The sequence below is a fragment of the Eschrichtius robustus genome, chromosome 15 (assembly GCF_028021215.1).
Source record: "Eschrichtius robustus isolate mEscRob2 chromosome 15, mEscRob2.pri, whole genome shotgun sequence".
Taxonomy (NCBI): domain Eukaryota; kingdom Metazoa; phylum Chordata; class Mammalia; order Artiodactyla; family Eschrichtiidae; genus Eschrichtius; species Eschrichtius robustus.
Window position 1 is genome coordinate 59,808,263 of NC_090838.1, and position 20,694 is coordinate 59,828,956.

At 43.1% G+C, this 20,694-nt stretch overlaps 1 protein-coding gene across 7 annotated transcripts in view; it reads right to left on the bottom strand.

Annotated features, from left to right (window-relative positions):
* Positions 1-20,694, bottom strand: part of AAK1 (AP2 associated kinase 1) — a 164,790-nt gene that overhangs the window by 52,356 nt on the left and 91,740 nt on the right. For all 7 annotated transcript variants that reach the window (XM_068565166.1, XM_068565162.1, XM_068565165.1 and 4 more), the window contains exons 6-12: positions 14,981-15,102; positions 13,558-13,639; positions 12,918-13,050; positions 9,914-10,017; positions 7,516-7,595; positions 3,439-3,593; positions 2,162-2,463 (exon numbers count right to left, since the gene is read on the bottom strand). In XM_068565166.1, the coding sequence (XP_068421267.1) occupies positions 2,162-2,463; positions 3,439-3,593; positions 7,516-7,595; positions 9,914-10,017; positions 12,918-13,050; positions 13,558-13,639; positions 14,981-15,102 (978 nt within the window). The remainder of the gene's footprint in view (positions 1-2,161; positions 2,464-3,438; positions 3,594-7,515; positions 7,596-9,913; positions 10,018-12,917; positions 13,051-13,557; positions 13,640-14,980; positions 15,103-20,694) is intronic.

Genomic DNA, 20,694 nt, shown 5'->3' on the forward strand with positions numbered 1-20,694 from the left:
TAAAAAAAAATATATATATATATATGTCCTAACTATTCACTGAAAAGGTCTAAAAATAATAACCAACCCATTAGCAAATGGGTATCCCTAGTAGCAAGACTGCGGTCTCTAAATACCATTTCCATTAAAGGGAAACAGCTCCTTAGAGAAATGGCTGACTCCAGGTCAAGGGCAGAATGATCCTGGAACAGCTTGTTACACCAAATAGCAAGGACACATTAAAGGCTACTGGAGTCACAGCCAAAGGACCCAGGAGCCAATCTGAAGAGACTTCCACTGGCCAAAACTGAGACAACTGGGACAAATTTTTTTAACAGCAATGTATGGAAACATATCAAATATATTAAGATGCATGAACTCATAATGATACTAAGAGCAAAACAAAATCTTCATTGTTCACTTCTGGATGGTACTATGAACAAACTCATTATTCTGAAAACTGGTAGACACAGGGAAAGAGTCATGCATTATTTCTGCCTTTTCTGTACAAACAGTACCTCAGGGTAATCAAATACTTGCTGAAAAAGTTCTTTACAGGGGACTTTCCTGGTGGTCTAGTGGTTAAGACTCCACGCTTCGAATGCAAGGGGCGCAAGTTCGACCCCGAGTTCTTTACAGAACAATCCAGCCCCTAAATGAAGATGGAATGCTAGAATATCACCGCTTTGCCACCCCTAATGAATTAATGGACTTAGGAAACAAACTGAAGGGGAATATTAAGTGACTGGATCAGATAGACAGCACCAAACCCACAGATTGATCTTAATATTAATAAAAGAGAGGACAACCAGACTTTATCCACAGTTTCGCTTTCTGCAGTTTCAGTTACCCGTGGTGAACAGTGATATGAAAATATTAAATGGAAAAGTCCAGAAATAAACAATTCGTAAGTTTTAAATTGCATGTTGTTCTGAGCAGCGTGATGAAACCTTGCACCATCCCATTTCATCCTGGCTGGGATCCCCAACCATCGACATCATCTGCTTCTGACATCCAACCATTGACACTGTCATGGCTCCATGATTCTGGATCCCGAGAAGCAGATGATCCTCCTTCCGACACACGGTTAGAAGGTCCATAGTAGCCTAACGCTATGTCACAATGCTCACGTCATTCACCTTACTTCATCTCATCAAGTACGCATTTTATCATCTCACATCATCACAAGAATATTTTGTGAGAGACACTACATTCACATAAGTTTTATTACAGTATATTGCTATAATTGATGTATTTTATTATTAGCTATTGTTGTTACTCTCTTACTGTGCCTAATTTATAAATTAAACTTTACCATAGGTATGTATGTATAGGAAAAAACATGGTATATATAGGGTCCAGTACTAGCTGTGGTTTCAGACATCCACTGGGGGTCTTGGAACCTATCCCCCGCAGACAAGGTGAGACTACTGTATGTCTTGAGATGTTGAGACTACTGTATGTCTCCTGATGTGATGCAACTGGAAGAACAAAGGACTATCAACCTGAATCAAATACTGAGAGGCCTCAAGAAACTACCCCTTTACACAGGGGGTGGTGGAACATATTAAGCACCACCACAGGGATGCAATCAACCAAATCCAGAATGTGGGAAATGCTACAGGACAGACGACCCAGTTTCTTAAAAAAAAAAAAAAAAAAAGTGGCAAAGGGGAAAAAAAGAGGAGGAAGGCACCTATGGATAAAAGGGGGACTTAAACGATATATCGATCATTATAAAATGAATATATTCAGAGCAAAAAAATGTGCTTTGTATACAAAGCAATTTAAATTATGACACACCAGAAAGAGTTAAAACACTACTGGATATTTGATGATAATAAGAAATAATTGTTTTTCTGCTTCAACTTGATGATGGTGTCGTGTCAGAAAAAAAAAAAAAAAATCAAAAAAGAGTCCTTAAAAACCAGCTTCCTTGCTGAGGTTCCCTGTTGAGGTGCAGAATTCCCCATGGCCTGAGAAGAAGCGGGGGAGGGTGCGAGTGGTGCAGTGAGGGCTCCACTGGGTCAGGTTTAGTGTCTGCCATCTGTGAGTACAACGCCGTGCCGGGTCATGGCTCTCTGTCTTCCCAGGGCTTCCCAAGGAAGACACCTGCACGTAGTGGACCTTCTCACAGGGATGACCCACATATGCCAAGAGAGGGTCAGATTCACCGCCTTACCTGCTGAGCCTGGGCCTGCTGCTGCTGCTGGTAGAATGTGCCCGCTGGCTGCTGTGCAGGAGGCGGTGCCGCCTGCTGCTGCTGCTGCTGCTGCTGCTGCTGCTGGAGGAAGAGCTGCTGCTGGTGCTGGGGTGTGGCCTGGGCCTGGGCGGGCAGACCCTGGGCCGGCGTGGAAGCCGGCTGCGGTGGGGTGGGCGGAGCCTGGGGCTGCTTGGGCTGAGGCTGCGGTAGGGGTTGGCTGGGTGGAGGCTGGGGTTTTGGTTGAGGAACGCTGGCTAAAAGGCCAGGCTGATTGCTGGATCCTGCAAGGAGAATAAACTCCATATAAGGGCTCAAAACTCGTCCAAACGAACGTGGCTTTCTTTCTTGCCAAAGCAATAAAGAGGGGCTGATCAGTGGACAGATGATCCCAAGATGCATGGGCTTCTCACTGTCCTTGCACCTGGAAGGCCCTTTCTTCTTCTTGTCATACTACGTGCTTCATATTTTTCAAAACATGGCCCAATAACAGTGTTCAATGCTTGTCTCCTTCAAAAAGTCCTCCCTTGTTCACCATCCCATTTAGTCAATGACTCCTTTAGTCAGCACCCTGAGGATCTACATGTTCAACTGGACTTTGACGCTACTGTACATAAACACAATCTTTGCATTTGTGGCACACTGCGGGACAAAAGCATTCTTTGATGGTTTACATGTATGTTACACAACCCCAATCTGGATGCCTGATTGTAAGTAAATGACCACCAAATTCACCAAAAGCAGCTTCCTGGTAGGGGGAGTGATGGCTGTGTTCAGTTACTGGATAATTTGGATCAATCCTCTTTACGAAAGGAAACTCAGTCCGCTCATTAGAAACGGAAAACCAAAACATGAAGAGGTGACAGATACTTCAAGAGACAGAGCATTAAAGAAATAATTCCTCCGGGTCCAAAAAGATTTTTTTTTTTTTTAATGCAAAGAGAAGTATACGAAATAGAGAGGGAGGCAGGGGACGAATGGACCACGCCATAAAATCAGGGCCAAGAGTAGAAAAAATAGAGACAACAGGCTTCAGTGGCCTTGGAGATCCACTGGAGAGTTCAATGAGAGGCCTTCCTTTTGGCCAGCCATTACCCGTACAACTTCAAAGGCAGCTCATCTCTAGTTCCTGGAGGAAAACCATTACTCTTTACGTGTCTCTAGATTCCATTCCAGGAAAAACCAGGCTTTCCGAGACTTCTCTACGGTCCAGGATGACAAAGAAGCGTACCAAGTTTCAAACCAATCTAGTTACTGACCTGTGGCCTGAGGTGGGGGCTGAACTGTGGCCCTCTTTCGAGGTGTCAGGGCTGGCTGGATGGGAAGGATTCCTGGGTTGGGCTGAGTCTGCCCAGCTTTAGGCCTCTGGCGGGGTGCAATTGAAGTCTCTGTGGTGGGAATGGGATCTGTCAGTCTAGAAAAAGAAAAGGGAAAAAAAAAAGCTGCCTGTTAAAGGGTGAGAAAATGAAGAGGCGGTAGACAGGGTACATGATGGATAAGCTTTGACCTCCACATTCATCCAAACCTTCCAGATCCACTTAATCAACATTTCCCAAAGGGTATTCCACAGGATGTTACGTGTTACTAGATGTTATCAAAAAAAAAAGGTGGGCAAATAACTTTTAACACACTGATCAAAATATCAAAATAGCAGATTCCTTTCTAGAAAAACTTTTCACGTGTGAACGTGCAAGGAAAACCTCAACGAAAGCATTATATAGAATGCAATGTTTCTCAAACTTTTTTGATCTTGGGACCATTTTGCCTAATACTTCTTAGGATTTCCTAGAATATACTTTGATGATAATGCAAAGAGGCATTTAAAGCAGGTGGTTTTCAGATGTAGAGGGACTCAAACTTGATTAGAACTAGCTGTCAAAATGGTCTCTCTATAATAAGAAGCATCAAATGAGTTAATCCAATAACACAACTAGAAGGAATAAGTAACTAACTCAAGATAAAGGATTTGGGGAACGTGACAGGAACTCTATTTCCTCCAATACACATATTTGCCTTTTTTCATGGTAATAACAATTTTTAGCTGGACATAGGGTCACCCAGAGTAAAAATCACATTGCCCAGTCTCACTTGTAATCAGGTATGGCCATGCGTCTAAGTGCTGGCCTACGTGGGATATGCACAGATTGTTATGTAGCAGTTTCTAGAAACCTTAAGAAACTCTGTGCATGCTCTTTGTCTCTCTTCTTCTTTGGCAATTCCTTGATCCTGCTGCTTGGAAGAGGGATGCTGCCATATCGGTCCATGAAGGCATGGCCACAACCATAGGGATGGTGGAGTGATGAGCTTAAAGCAGCCTGGGTACCTGAGGGCTTTGTGGAACAGAACTCCATATCAACCCTGGATTACTTGCCTCCAGATGTTGTTTACTTGAGACGAAAAAAAAAAAAAAAATCTATCTTATATAAGCCACTGTCATTTGCACTTTCTAGAACTCATAGTCACATCTAATCCAAATGAGTACAGAGTGTAGTCTGCTTGCTCCTTGTGATGGTGCTACAGCCCAGGTGGTAGCGTCCCTTGATTTAGAGCAGTGCAGGCAGCTGGCTACCATCTAACTTAGATCAGAGTGGTTATCCTTTGAAAATACACTTTAGGGACTAATAGCTGAGGTGAAGGCCAAAATAAACAAGTTTCGTGAATATTTCCAAAATATATCTGGCACAGCCTCCATAAAATGCAAAATAGGAAGCAGAGCAGCTGGCCCCATGTCCTTCCTCATGACATGTCTCCAAAGCAAGCCATTCTGGACCCTGAGGCTTCTCACTGGCATCCTGCTCTCATGCTGGGTGGAAAACTGGTACTATAAAAGCTATCACATTGGAGAGGCTGTGTGACCTGGGGAAGGGAAGTGGGAAGGAAAACAGGACAGATGCTGGGAAAGAGGAGAAAGGGGTAAGAAAGATCAAGCCAAGGGTGAGGGAGGTAAACAGACTTCTGTAGGAAACCAAATGCCAAGAACTTCCACACTGGTCTCCTAAGGGTTAACATTTTTTAGAATCAATGGGATTTGGAGTCAAAGAAAACTTGAACTCTAGCTCCCCACTAACTAACTGTGATAATAGGCATGCCACTGAACCTCTTTTAGCCTGGGGTCCCTTATGTATAAAATGGAGACGATAATACCTACTTTATGAGGCAGATGTGAACATCAAATGTATCAATAACTGTAAAACCATTTTATAAACTGAAGCGTGCTCAAAATGTTAGTTTGTATGGACCTCAGTATGCTCTAAGAAAATACAGATCTTGAAGCCAGGAGATCTGGCTCTAAGTTGCCCTGTCTGTGTGATCCTGGGCAAACCACTTAACGTGCAGAGTAGAAAGAGTGAGGATGCTGGAGTTCTGGTTCCTCTGCTAATCACATACTGACTAACTACCCTGAGCAGCTGATTTATAATTCTGAGTCTCTGTTTCCTCATCTGTGAAGTGAGAACAGCGACAACCTCACAGATTTGTTTTAAGGGGGGGAAAAAGGTCATCTTATTTATGTAAAGTACCTAGTATGGTATCTGGTATATGTGATGCCTCAATGAATAGTGGCTACTTTAAAAATAGAGTTTGAGGACAATTCCCTGGTGATCCAGTGGTTAGGACTCTGCACTTTCACAGAGGGTGAGGGTTCAATCCCTGGTCGGGGAACTAAGATCCCACAAGACGCGTGACGGGGCCAAAAAAAAAAAAAAAAAAAAAAAAAAAGCAGTTTGAAAGAAAAACCCACCTCTCAGGACTGGGGAGCAAATGTGATCACGCAAATGAAATCACTGCAAATTATATATAGGCAGCTTAGATCCAAATCTCTTGGCTGTAAGGTCTGTATATTCTTGCAGCATTATTGAGGTCCATAAAAACTAACAGTTTGGGCACCATAGAGTTTATATAAGTTTCACAGTCACAGGAGTGTTTGATGTTCACATCTGCCTCATGATGTAGGTATTATTTTCTCCATTTTACACGACACAGTACCACTCAAACGTCAGCAGGTATTATAATTTTTATAAATGTGTATGCTTTGTGGGACTGGATCTTTGCTTAGCCTCTATACATACCAAGTCTGGGCCTAGTACAAGATGGCCATAAGCCCAAGAGATTAAGCTAATTAAATCAGCTCCAAAAGCAATTCCTAGAGGTGAGCATGGCAGACTTACTAAGATATAAACAGACTGCAAAGTAACATCATGGACGTAGTTTGCTAAGTTTGTTAAAAACCAAAGTCTTACTACTTTAGAGCCACATCTGGAACAGACACACAACAGGCATTCTATAAATATTCAAGAATTTTCTAAAACAGAAGTTATTTTACTATTCTATTAAAATTCATATATTCCCATCTAGGGTGCTTTGTTGATACAGTTTGCACTAAGGCTTCCTTGCCATGGGAGTGTGGTAGAAAAGTAGGGTATAAACCACTCTGGGACTACCCTGAGAATTTGCCATTTGGAAGGCATGGCAGCCGTGAGGATGTGCCTTGCAGACCTTCGACTACCAGGGCGTAAAAGACCAAGTGGCCCAGCTATTGTGCTCCTGAAATCCACTGTCCTGTGTGCCCCGAGGCCACGCTTCCCAGAGGCTGCTCTCAGCCATAATGTCCCAGCCACAAGGATATTAAGGCAGGCCCGTTCCTAAAAGACAGGACTCCTGGACAATGCACCTTCCTTACCTTGTGTGGCAGGCAGTCCAGGTCACTTGGAGCCAACATTCTCCTCCCTGCTCTGGGTGAGACTTCCGCGCTTTCTGATGGCTCTCCCAGCTTCCTCGGCACCCACTCTATTTTCTCGCACAGGAGCATTTCCCCAAATCAAACCCTAGCTTCTTGACCTGCTTCTTGACCTGCTACTTGGAAGAACCTCCGTTATCTAGAATGTGATTACCTAAGATCCATAGGCTCTTTTGCTGTTCATGGACTCCGTGCTTTGACCTGTACTTTCCTAATGTGGCTGGAGCCACAGAAAGTAAGACTTCCTGGAGATTAATGTGGTGGACTAGACTATGCAAAGGCCAGGACACACGTTTAGCAATACTGTACTAGCAACACTTAAGGTCTGCTGTCACCGCACCTCTGAATGCCCTGCACCTATTCCCAAGCAAAGGGAGTAGCTGTGGGGTTCTCGATTCTCTTTCAGATGTAGATCACTGTATCTTACTATATTCCAACTTGCACTCCCAAAGAACAGTTTCTGCCTGGGGGAGACAGAGCTTCCTTTCCTGTTCTGTGCAGCCTCTGGCCATGGCAGCGTAAGAATCAAGAACCATAAGGCGCCCTCCCCTGCTACCGCAGCAACTGGAGTAGGACACGTGCTCACTAAGGCATTTCTTACCTGGCCTTTGGCTGGGTCTTTTTTGCAGCTGCCTCACTGGCTTTCACTGGTTCAGGGAGCTTTGCAGGAATGGGAGAGTTCTACAGAATTGAAAGAAAATTTTAATACGACACCACAGATTGTTTAAATAATTGAGATGTAACTGACATACATTATATTAGTTTCAGGTGTACAATATAATTGATTTGATATTTGTAAATATTGCAAAATGATCACCACAACCAGTCTAGTTAACAGCTATCACCATACGCAGTTACAGAAGTTTTTTTCTTGTGATGAGAACTTTTAAGATCTACTCTCTCAGCAACCTTCAAATATGCAATACAGTATTACTAAGTATAGTCACCATGCTGTACATTACATCCCCATGACCTATTTATTTTATACCTAGAGGTTTGTACCTTTTGACTCCCTTCTCCCATTTCGCCCACTTCCCAAAACTCACCCCACAGATTTCTTTGAAAAAGAATAACCAGCATGATTGGGCCAATGGAAATACACAGTAGGGTCTTCCGGAGTGGCTTTCAGACCCTGATCTCCGGTCTGGGAAGGGAAGAAGTTAACCTAAGTATATCCCACTGGACTCAGCCCCAGTCAGGGAGGCAAAGGATCTGAGAAGGGGACAGAGCAGCCCGAGTACAGCACACTCCGCCCCTGTCATTCTCAACCTTCTGGGCCAGCCAAGAGCACTGGGGCTGGATCTCAGCTCCCTCCCCCTCCTACAGCACAGCTTAGAAGCGATGTTATGAAAGGAATGAAAAGAGGTCTGTAAGCTATACTTAAGCTCTCAGCTAGATCTTAGAGAAGTTGGTGCTGACTGGTGGGCCAAGCCAGGGTGCAGCTAGCCTTCAGTGAGGACGCTGGCAGAAACCCACAGCCGCGGTGTGTGTGGTTGCTGAGCCAGCCCCTCTTCCCAGCACGTGAGGCGCCGCTCAGCCCACAAGGCAGGCGGAGCTCCTCGGGCTTGGATGCTGCACCATCCGTCCAACAGCGCCTCCTGTGGTTGGGGAGCCACGAGACAACGGCTGACCACCGCTGAGCACGTGCCCAACGGCTTGAGACTGACTGGTGAAGCTTACTTTTTAAAAACCGAGTTACCAACCTGGATGCTTCCGATCCTATTTCACGTCTTGTAACTTCATGAATGGGAAAGTGGGACAGCAAAAGGGATCACGTTGTGTTAGGTTACTGCACAGTACCCTTCGTTTTAATCTGGGAAACCCGAACCACGGAACACTAATAACGAAAGTGGCTTTTAGGAAGCACCTCCATTTCCTTCATGTTTTCAGGTCGGGGCGGCCGGGGGGTGGGGGTGGGGTGCGGACTTCGGCTAGAAAATTTCTCCTAGCTTCTCTCCCACCCTCCAAGCATTCCTCTCCCAACGGAAAGGGGGAACTTACTCGACTGATAAGACTGGGAGAGAAAAGCGAGCTGGTCTGGCCTGCCCTCGCCCACTCTCCTCTATGGACGAGCCTGTCCCTCAGGAACCAGTCATGTGCATCTAACGTTAGGGAGCCTGACTGGTCAAGCCACATTCCCTGACTCAGTCTTATTAGTAATAAAGCCAATATGCCGAGCTCCATCTGAACGATTCCCACATCTGATTCCAAATGTGCGAGTGAAAGAGAAGGGTTATTTATCAGCACCCTCGAGCTCCAGTAGTGACATCAGAAGTTCATTACTGGAGAAACTAGTAAGACAATGTGCGATTAGAAATTTTTTACTACATCATCCATTAGTAAAATATTCAAGAAAGCTGAATCATACTATGACATGAAAAATATGCCAAGACTACAAGAAGGGTGTTTGCAAGCAGCACCGTACTCTGAAAACTGTCTGTAGAGTTTAGGATGACTACGTGTAGAAAACATTCTGATGGCCTGACATATGTGGGGAGGGTAGAAGAAAAGGAGTGTGAGTTCCAGACTGGCCAGCAACAGAAGCAAAATCAAGAAAGGTCTGCTACAGCAAAGGAGGAAAGGGACAAGGGGCTTATGCTCCACTAGGCACAGGGGCAAGTCCAGGGCCGTGCCTTAGGGAAGCAGCCTGCCCAACCTCCTCTCGGTAAATACAACAGGCACACTGGCTCTCAGGGAACTAGGACAGCTGACAAGGTAAAGTTGGTCAATCTTTACCCAAAGTGTTCAACTCAATCCCCAGGGTGTTTGTGTGTGTGTGTGTGTGTGTGTGTGTAAAATTGCCTCAGTTTTATAATTAAATTCTATGGGAAAATTGGATTCCCTTTATAGCAACTCCTTCATAGTTAGCTTTGTTTGAATGCCCCCTACTAGATAAAGCAAGGGACACCTTATTCATTTAAACAGCTGATTAATACCCCAGGAACGCTAAATGACAATTCAATCATGTTTACTTCCCCTAAAAAGCACCTTTCACATACCTGTACATTTGGAATTGGGCATTCTTTCTTGAGTAGTTTAAATGAGAAGTAGGAGACCTGGTAAATATCTGGCCTTTTGTCAGGGTCTGGTTCCAACATATACCCTAAGATAAACATATATGAACTTATTTAATAATACCCAAAGAGTTATTACATTAGCTAAGAAGCATAATTTCTCTATTACCAAAATTGTCTTTTAAAAATTTTTATTTCTCATAAAAGTCAGACAGTACAATTAGCCCTTTTCCTCCCCTCTCAGAAAGGGAAGCTCTAATTTTCCTAAAATTTTAAATATCTGCAAGAAAATAACAAAGTTTTTGAATTGTAACAAAGATACTTTAAGTTCACATTCTGTGCCCTGCACAACAGGGACTCAAGTTCTCCGTGTGGAACTTAACACATTCATCTTCTGGTACCTAGGAAGTTCTGGCCTCCTTCTTTCATACTATCAGCTAGACAAATGATTATTCTTGATAATTATAACCCAAACTCAAATTTCATGAATTTACTTATTATTCTTTTGTTGGAGGTACTAGCTGGTTTCCAATCTAAAAGAAATGAATGACAAGATAACAAATACATCTCTACTTTTACTGTGATCTATAGATCATGTGTCTGTTTCCAGGTCCTTTAAGCTTCTGCTCCTTCTGAAGCTGGAAACATCCCCAGGGGAAAAAAATCTTTGAGAAGACACACAAACACATACACATATACATATACATGTAAACAGCAATGTAAGGCAATTTATTGCTTAAGTAATCAAATGAATGGTTCGGACCCTAAGTTGAGAAAAGACTGATGAGGCTGAAGCCTTATGAAGGTCTTTACAGAAGAGGCAGGAGCTGAGCTGGTCCTTGAAGGCAGGAAAAAATTTAGTCAGTCAGGGCAAAAGCAGAGAAAAAGACATTCCAGGTAAGAAAACAGTCTGAGCAAAGACGGACTTGGAGAAAGGCAACAGAATGCTTTGTTGCAAGGAATAGAGGAGCCAAGAGGACAGGGCAGAGGTCTCCTTGTCAGAGAATAAAGGGAAATAAGGTGGGGAGGATGAAACCAGAATATATGGGGCCATTGGCAAGCCATGAGGTTTACTGAATAGGGACATGACAGGGTGGTATTTTATAAGATTACTCTCATAGTGAGGGTGCCCTGGACAGACTGAGGCCAGTCCACCAGTACAGGCATGAGCTGACAGGGTCGGTATATATTATGGTGACAGTGATGAGAACAGAGAGAATGTCAAGAAAACAGGAGAAGCTTCAAAGAAAGCATTAATGCTGCTTAGGAAATGACTGACTCTATTCTGTCTTGCTAGCCAGATCCAAAGAAAACTTTAAATTTCAGTCATCTGGGCTTGAATGGCGACACCACTGATAGAAACTGAAAAGAGGAGAGGGGAACCTTGTACTGGGAGTGAAAGGGGGATGTGTGTGTGTGTGGGGGGGGATAACAAGAAATGCATTTTCAGACCTGTGAGTTAGGGTGACAGTGGACTCTTCCAACAGTTTGTAAAGTGAAACAGATCAGAGTTTAGGAAAGATGCCACGTTACACACATTCATAAACAGCTGTTTTTCGTAATATGAATTTGCTGCACAAAAGTAAAAAAAAAAAAAAATTTTTTTTTTAGCAAAAAATCCTACCATTCTAGCAATAAATTTGGCCTATTTCCTTGCAATCTCATTTACATAGCTGCAATTTTAGTACAGATATCAATATAATGCTTTACCTCTGAAAACATCCAACAACCATTAAACACCATATTCCATTCCTTTAAATACTGCCCCCACTTTTGTATTAATGAACGGAAGAGGCGGATTCACAAAACTGGTGTAAACTAGTATAATGGAATGGGTAGTCACTTAAAAGCTACTACTATGTTAACTTGGGGACGTTACCTATACTTTTTGAGGCTCCATTTCCTCAATAGGGATAATTATATTTACTGTATAGCAGTGGTCCCTAACCTTTTTGGCACCAGGGACCGGTTTCATGGAAGACAACTTTTCCATGGACGGGGGGCGGGGTGGGCGGGAATGGTTCAGGCGGTAATGCAAGCGATGGCGAGCGGCAGATGAAGCTTCGCTCGCTTGCCCGCCGCTCACCTGCTGTGTGGCCGGGTTCCTAAGAGGCCATGGACCGGTACCGGTCCTCGGCCCAGGGGGTTGGGGACCCCGGCTATATAGGGTTTTAAGAATTAAATGAGGTACAAGTAGGCCTTCAACAAACGTCAGATGCTCCGCACCACATCTGCTTCTTCTATTTTCTCCAAGTGTATCCCCACCTAGGACCCAAAGTGCGTTACTCAGGATTTACAATCTGTGATTGTTAAAATGTGGATACTAAACATCTTGACCAAAGTAAAAAGATAATAAAAATCTCTGTTTCTTTAGCATTCCAATACAGGGGTTTGAGCAGAGATTACTTATTCTGCCATCTGGTTAATGAACATTAGTACACATGCCTACTATGATGATACAAAAGAGTGGGGACTCTTAAAAACATTTTAAAGCATTGAGTTTAAATGCTTTTTATCAAAATCCAGTGATTAACCTAAATGAGAGGAAAAAACCTAGTTCCATAGAGTTATACAGTCTTAATTACGTATTCACTTCAGCCAACGCATCGCAATCATTGTAATTTGAGTTGCTTCCAGTTTTGCAAAGGTGAATTTCTTATCGCTTGATATGAGTCAGCTGGACTCCTTTGGTACCACAGCTTTCATACAGACCGCAAGAGAACAGAGCAGTACTGTAATGCTCAAAGCCCAGTTAAGATTTCTGCTCGGGTGGCCAGCCCAGGTGTGAAACCAAGTTTAGATTTCTGGCAAAAAGACTCACCGCTCTAACTAGACACCGTTACATGGTCTTTGAGTGACCAACAGTTATCAGCTGATTTCTTTATTTTTGCATCCCACTCATCACTCCTGGGATCTAATCCCTTTATCCTCCAATCCATTCCTAGAGATTAGAAATAAAAATGTGAAACCAGAAACTTGAAATACTTACTAATTAGGCAATGCATATCTTGGGAATATCGAGAGTTATCAGGAATTGTGAAGTTTCCATCACAAATTGCCACTTGACTCTCTCCAAATGGCAAAGTGAAGTAGCATAATTTATACAACAAACATCCAAGAGCCTAAAAAAATAAAAAAAGCAGATTGCTACTAGTGATTTATTTATCATAACTGCAAATGGGTCTGCTGAGAGATACTGGCACCATCCACATTTACAGCAGATCTAAACACTCTGTACAATTAACCCGTTAGAAACTTGAATTTAGAACCCAACATCACTATTTATCTGCTAAGTTATATTATTTCTATCCTCATTACCAAATTGTGCTCCAGCAAAGAACAAGTATTCAGCTGGTTTTGCTCTTAAGAACTAGTAACACATATGTGAAAACCACCTAAATAATGGGCAGGTCACCTGAATAACTTTCACAGAGGTCTAAAGTAATTTCCTCTGACATGCTTCAAGAAGCAGTGGCTCATCACCTCGAGTCAAGAATAACCCTGAGGGATAAGTAGACAATGATATGGTACAGTGGCCACTCTTGCTATGGCACTGTCTGCATTAAACTTGGGAGTTTATGGCCAAGACTGCTGACATCTGAGATGTGGATAGGTTAGTTGACACCTACCCAAATGTCTGCCTTCGTAGTGATGATTTTGCCACTGTACAGGTTGACCATTTCTGGTGCTCGATAGGACAGCGTTGTGTATCTACAATCAAGAGATTCATTTTTTGTTAAATATGTCAATGCTATAATTAAAAACCAGAGGTAGCAGAATTACTTTAAAAAAAATATATATATATATATATTAGGAGAGTCTAGTTCCCTGGGAGCGCCCTGGAGAAGACAGTATGGAATATTAGTGCAGTTGAAATGAAGAGCTGCCCTTGGCACACACCCATGGCCCTCTAGCTGCAGTCCTTCCAATCTAAGAGCAGGTGGGGACGCAGACACTAAGGCATTAAATAAACTCTAAAAGCAACTTTTCTTGCTCCTCAAATAACAAAATCTTCTCCTGTAAATCCTTGTTGTCTGAGAGTATATTTGGCTGATTTGTTTTTTTAAAATAGTAATCCCTTTAGATGTGGCTCGACACAGAGATGTAATACTGGCTGGAACACTCACGAGGAGAAAGTGGGCCCTGGCTAGGCTGGGAGGTGGACGGATCTTTGTTGCCAGCATAAGGCTGAAACAACAGTTTTCCTCTTATCTCTGGCTCAAGAAAAGAGAAGGATAAGCTCATCTTCAAAGTGAGAGTCATAGTGTTACCAAGCCTGTGACTGGCACTGCTTGAGTCTCTAGAGCCCAGAGGGCTCTGCGGTTTAGGTGCCCATCAGGGCCTTGGACCGTAAGTCTTCCTGCCCCAGGCTTGGTTGCCAGGGGTGAAGCAGGAAAGGAGAGAGAGGATCAGGATATGTGTGCACTCTAGACTGCTGATTTATGAGCAGTAATAGTGAGTGCTGGTGCCTGTGAAAAATCCAACACTCTGGACAACAGGGGAAAATGGGTCAGGTTCTTACTGGAATCACAAATCTAAAGACGCTTTTTTTTCTCGTGGGAAGTCAGTGATTCACTATCTGTAGAGACTTTAACAGCCCAACGCACCATTAATTCCACTAGACTGCAGGTGAGCTCCTTATGAGCAGGAAGGAATACACAGCCATTTAGGTTTCAGTAAAAAGCACAACCGACTGACTGGTAATGTCACAGCTGTTGTGGTCCCACTTAAAAACATCACAGTACTTCTAAGATGTGTGCACCTTTTTAAGGGCTATGTGATGTAAATCAAAAGATCTATGTATAATGACCACAGGACCATTGATAAAGTGCTGTAAGATTCCTTCATTTTACTCCACTGCTCAATGGTCATGAACCCCCTCCCCATCCTCCACTTAAAATCCAACAACCCAACTGCCAACATGATGATCTGAGACGAGGGGCAACTGACAAGCACCGTTGTCTTCTCACCCTGACCTTCTCAATCATAAGCTGAAGGTAAAACTGCTGATCTGATAGTGGATAAAATTCCAAGAGATGAGGAAAAGCTTACTTCTTAATCTCATCTTCCACTGCATTGACTCCTTCAGTTTGTGGATTCTGGAATTTGTTGGTAGCACTTCCAAAGTCACACAGGACGTAGTGGCCTCGGTCATGCAAGAGAATATTTTCAACCTGAAAAACATCGCCCAGCCGCCCATTCCAAGATATCGTTTAGTAATGTGTTTGAAAATTTGGTTTGCATACACATAAATAAAATACTTTATTTCTGATAATCTCATTAATGTGCATAGGAAAGTTATTCTCCTCTAAGTATGTCAACGGGGGTCATTCCAAGTGGAACAAAAAAAGATGCACAGCAATAGGGTAAAAAAAGGAAATTCCACAGTGAGGAAGCAAGAGTCCCATTTTCCCAGATTTCTAGTCACATTTCTCAGCTCTGCAGAAATAGTCCTTATACTTTTAAGCCTCTGTATCTTTATTCCTGCCTTTCTTTCAGTCTAAGATGCTTCTGATGATCACCAACTCCTTACCTAGCTATCAAAATCCCATTCATCTTTCAAACTCCAGTTCCAATGCCACCTCTTCTTTGAAGCTTTCCTCAGGCCCCCACTCAGACAAATATCACTCCTTCCCTACGTTCCTTCAGTACTCTGTTCTTCCTGATGTCAATGATTTCATTTGGGCCTTATAAACACATATATCAATTTCTTTACTGCGATAGGTTAGGATTTTCTGAATTAATAAATATTTGCTATAGTTTGGTTACTTCTCAAAGTGATTAAAGGCCTGTGGGCAAATGCACAGTTCTCCTGTTAAAGTACCATCTTATATTTTTATAGAGGAATTCTTTGGGCAGTGAGTTAGGAGTTCTGGGTAGGAGGGAGCTTCTGAAGACCAGAACCTAGTGAAATCCTTGGTATCAAAGGACACTGCCAAAGAAATAACAACTCCAAAACAGCGGGCACTACTGTACTGAAGATGTATTAATTTTTGGTATAGGTGAATTGAGCTGACTGGTATGCCGGAGGACAGACCTGGCTATGCGTGGGCAGTAAAATGGCAGCCAAAAAATCTTGTTAGGTCAGTAAGTCTGTAGTCTCCATTGTCTTTTGTCTTCAGCCTTCCAAAGACTGATCACCTTTGGAAAACAAAGGTAAGAGTAGACTATAAGCTCCTTAAGGACACGCACAGATATTTGTAGTCTTCTCTACCAATGCCTAACATAGTGCTTAGAACAGAAAACGTTGGTTAAATGGAATAAACTAAAAAAGAGAAATGCATACAACACCCTGTGTGTGTGTATGTGTGTGTGTGTGTGTGTGTGTGTGTATGTGTGTGTATCAGTCTGTCAGAAATAAGATAGGTGCCACGAAATACCCAGGTCCCTACTATTACTACTAGTCCTTTTAAAAATATCTTGTCAATTATGATGTCTCTTGTTTCTATACTTTCTTTTAATTCTTCTAAAATTATATATTATAAACATGTTTATTTTATAGTCTGCATCTGCTAAATCCAATACCTAAAGTTTTTGCTGCAAACTGACTCTGTAGTTTATTGTTTCTTATTCCTACTGAGTGTCACTCATGGTATTGTTGTGAGGGGTTTTGTCATTGTTGTTGTTAACTCATGTTCCTTGGAATTCATCTGTGGGAAGCCTTGGAGGCCTGAGTTTAAAGTCTATTATTCTTCCAGAGATAATTCACTTATGCACCTGGGGCACTAATAACCTATAATCACTTTAGTTTATAATTTTGACCTTGGAATTTTTAGCCACACAGGCAGTGTGAACTATGACCATAAACTTGCGTGGATACGCTCTTGTGAATAAGAATTCTTAGGGAAGGCTTGTTCCCCAAAGACAAGGCTGAGTCAGGCAAATATTTCCACCATCTACAGCTTTTTATAATGCTCATGAGTTTAATCTATGTACACCAAGTGAAACAGTCAAGCTATCCTGAATGTATACTCACTTTAGGAATCTAAAATAATTCCAACAAGGCAACACTAATATTTCCAATCGAATTTAGAGGTTATAAAAAGAACTGCTACCATTTACTGAGCTTTTACTAATACAAGTACTACTGTCTCAGCACTTTACATGGATTATCTCATTCAATCCTCATAGTAACAATGTAATAATAATCCCTGTTATACAGACAGAGAAAGTGAGGCTCACGGTGATTAAGGAAGGAAGTGAACCTAGGCAATCCAGCTCTAGAAAAGGACAGGGAATTGTCTTTCTGCCAGGGCAGGAAGCAGGTTAGAAGCAGAACAATTACTCCAAGCCCCCATCCCCATCCTCCTACCCTGGTAGGGATGACTACACTCACCCAATGTACTGGATACAAGCTTAAGGCCAGGGGTATCTTAGTTCTTTATGTTCAGAAATGTCCCTATAATAGGAACTTAGTCAATGAGGAACCAAGTGTCTAAATACCAGTCAGGCTGATTTGCTCAATGTCTCCTAAGCATTCCCCATATTGACTAGTTTGTCTTTTTATTCAATTGCTCCCTCCACTAGTCAACTCCTAGCCATTCTTCAAGGCCTTGCTCAAGCCATAACTCCTCAGTAAAACTTTCCATGGCCACCCTACAAAAATCTACAGAACTTACCACTGCTAGGAAGGGTTGACAAAGACCTTCTGTCCAAACCAAGCCATGCCCACTGGTTACTTACCCTCTAGTCTATGGCTGTTTTTAAGCTCCAACAGCAGAGTCAAGCAGTTGAAACAGAGCCTATATAGCTGACAAGCCTATAATATTTATTCTTTGGCCCTTTGCAGAGAAGTCTGCCAGCCTCTGGTCTGTAATTATATTATGCCCATGTGTCCCCTACAATACCTGGCCAGTATTTTACACACATAAGGGACCCCTAAATCCCTTATTCAGTATCTTTCAGCAACAATCTTCCTTGCTGGCCTCATACATCCTACAGGGCACCTGTGAAACCATGCTTCTCCTGTTGTATGTGCGCAGTCCCTTCCTGAATCAGATTCTCTCCTTCTAATGTTGGAATGTACAATCTAGAAAACTGAAAAGCGAATTCATATCAAAACACAAACAAGGTAGTTCTAGGGACCAAAACCACTGCTGGGGAAGGGAGGAAAACTAAGCAGACAAAGGACACAATAAAAGATGATGCACGTCGGGGTTTTTGGTTTTGTTTCCCCCACCCCCCCCTCAAAAACTAGGTTTGCATTTCTGGTTAGCTCCAGACTGACAGAACTCAGGAATTATACTATATCTAACCTGGTCCCCAGTTGGCCTCCCTCCCTCCCACAAAGATAACACTGTACAGAACTATATTTACAGGAAAACCAGTTAAAAATTAAGGGTGTGTACAAAAATAGACAAGAGAGCCAGAGATATCAACGTAGGGGAAGCCTGAGCAATATCAAAGAACTATCAATGCAGAGAAGAACCATAATCCCTGCTTTGGTTACCGTGCAAGTCTATTGGGAGGATCAGCTGAGATGACGAAGGTGAGATCCCTTGGCAGCAGCCACTTTAGCAGTAGCTGCAAGCTCTGCCCTCTCTCCATCCGTCCCTGTGTAACACCAGTGAAGACCTCCAAGCTCCAGCTGGCTGCTGCCTGCATCATCGCCAGCACCATCATCAACAAAACACTTAATACAGAGCATGACATGTGGCAACCACACTGCACCTGGGGTTCAGAAGACCTCAGGGACTATTTTAGATGTCTGGCCTTGGACCAACGTCTTTGGGCTTGCTTCTCATCTGTAAAGTAAAGCTGATAATAATTCTATCACTGTTCTTATGAAGCAAGTAAGAGAATGAACTGTAAATCTCCCTATACACATGTAAGATAGGTACTGTTATCATTCCTTTATTAAAGAAATACATTTGAACTCCTACTACCTCCTATTACGTGCCAAGTACTTTTCTTGGTTCTGGGAATAAGGCTGTGAACAAATCAAAGTTCATCCTCTTGCAGAGCTTACGGGGGTTTTTTTTTTTTGGCCACATTGCATGGCATGCGGGATCAAACCTGTGCCCCTGCAGTGGAAGCATGGAATCTTAACCACTGGACCGCCAGGAGGTCCCTTATTTTATTTTATTTTTTAATTTTAATTTTATTTTATCTTTGGCCATGCTGCAGGGCTTGCGGGATCTTAGTTTGCTGACCAGGGATCGAACCCGTGTCCCCTGCAGTGGACGCACAGAGTCTTAACCACTGGACCACCAGGGAAGTCCCTCTCATGGAGCTTAGAGTCCAGCTGATGATTTAAAAAAAAAAAAAAAAAAATCAGTATAACTGTCCGGTAGTGATAAATATTGTGAAAAAACCCCAGCAGATTAAATGTATGTAAAGTAAAGAAGGATGCTACTATAAACAGCACAGTCACCCTGATGAGGGGAGCAGCCATGGACCACGTGGGGGACAAGCATTCCCGGTAGAGAGCGGCCAGCATAAAGGCGCAGAGGTGGGAGCACACATGAGGTGTCTGAGGCACAGAGGCAGGCCTCTGTGGCTGAGGCAGCACCATCCTGGGCACCGGAAAACTGAAAACATGGGACCGGACATATTATGGGCTAGCACTGTTATGAATGAGGAGACGAGATAATGCTGGGCCTTGGAGGAAGTGCAGGACTTAGATAAGTGGAACTAGGAACAGGAAGGCACAGGGGCAGGATGATATAAACAACAATGGTATCAGCAACTAACAGAGCTTAATATAGGCTCAACCCTGCCCCATGTACACTTCTACCTACTGTATTTAACGAAATTCTTACACAGCCTCGCTGTCCCTCTTAACACACGAGAGAACGGAGTCCAGTTACCTAACATGCCTGAGGTCACAAGGCGGCGAGGGCGGGATTCGGGCTCAGGCTGCCACACCGCTGGGACTTCACCCTCCCCCGCTGCACTGATGTGAGAGAAAGGGAACAATGAGGGCAGGTACCATCGTCCACCTCTGAGATGACCAGGGCCGAGAGGGATTCAAAGAGCTTCGGAAGGTCGAGAACCAACTGGATCTTCATACACCAGCTTCTGGAAGCTTCAGAGAATCTGCACGGTGACTTCGTTTTTGGCCAAGTCCTTCAGGAAGTCAGCCTGACGCTGGTTACCATCACTTTCAACCGCCCACCTTTCAGCTCATTGAGAGTTTAACATTGCTGACCTTATTCCCAACCTGTCAGCCTAAGAGCGTTATTAAAGTTGTCACTCCCAAATTCTGCTCACAGCTTGAGCTAAGAGGTCTGGAAAGCCACCTCCTCCTGACCTCTTCATCTTGACAATATTCCAAGCAGATACGGCATCCAGGCATTTCAGCCACAGAGTTTAATTTTTTACCACTGGAAATTGTGGAGGATTAGATGCATGCAGGTTTTCCAACCTGTGACTCCAAAAATAGGACAAGAATCTTCATCCTATTGTACTTCATGAGATCTACACCTCTTTTCTGACAACTGAGGAGACATTCAGGACTTTTTCAATCTAGAATGTACTTATTAAGTCTTAACCCTTTCTTCCCCTTTCTTAAATGTTAGGACAAACATCATGGTAAAATACAGCAAAACCAAACAAACAGAAACCAAACTGAGAGTAAACAACCTTGGCCTTTGTTCTGGTTTGATCACTGAATTCGCTGTGCAGGTCACGGCCTTTCTGGGCAGAGGTTTCGCGGTTGGTAAAAAGAAAGGGCCGGCTTACATGACCGTCCCAGGTCTGCGACCCCCCCCATGATCTGCAGTAATGACCTCTATCATTCTTCAGAGAGACGGCAATTAAACAGT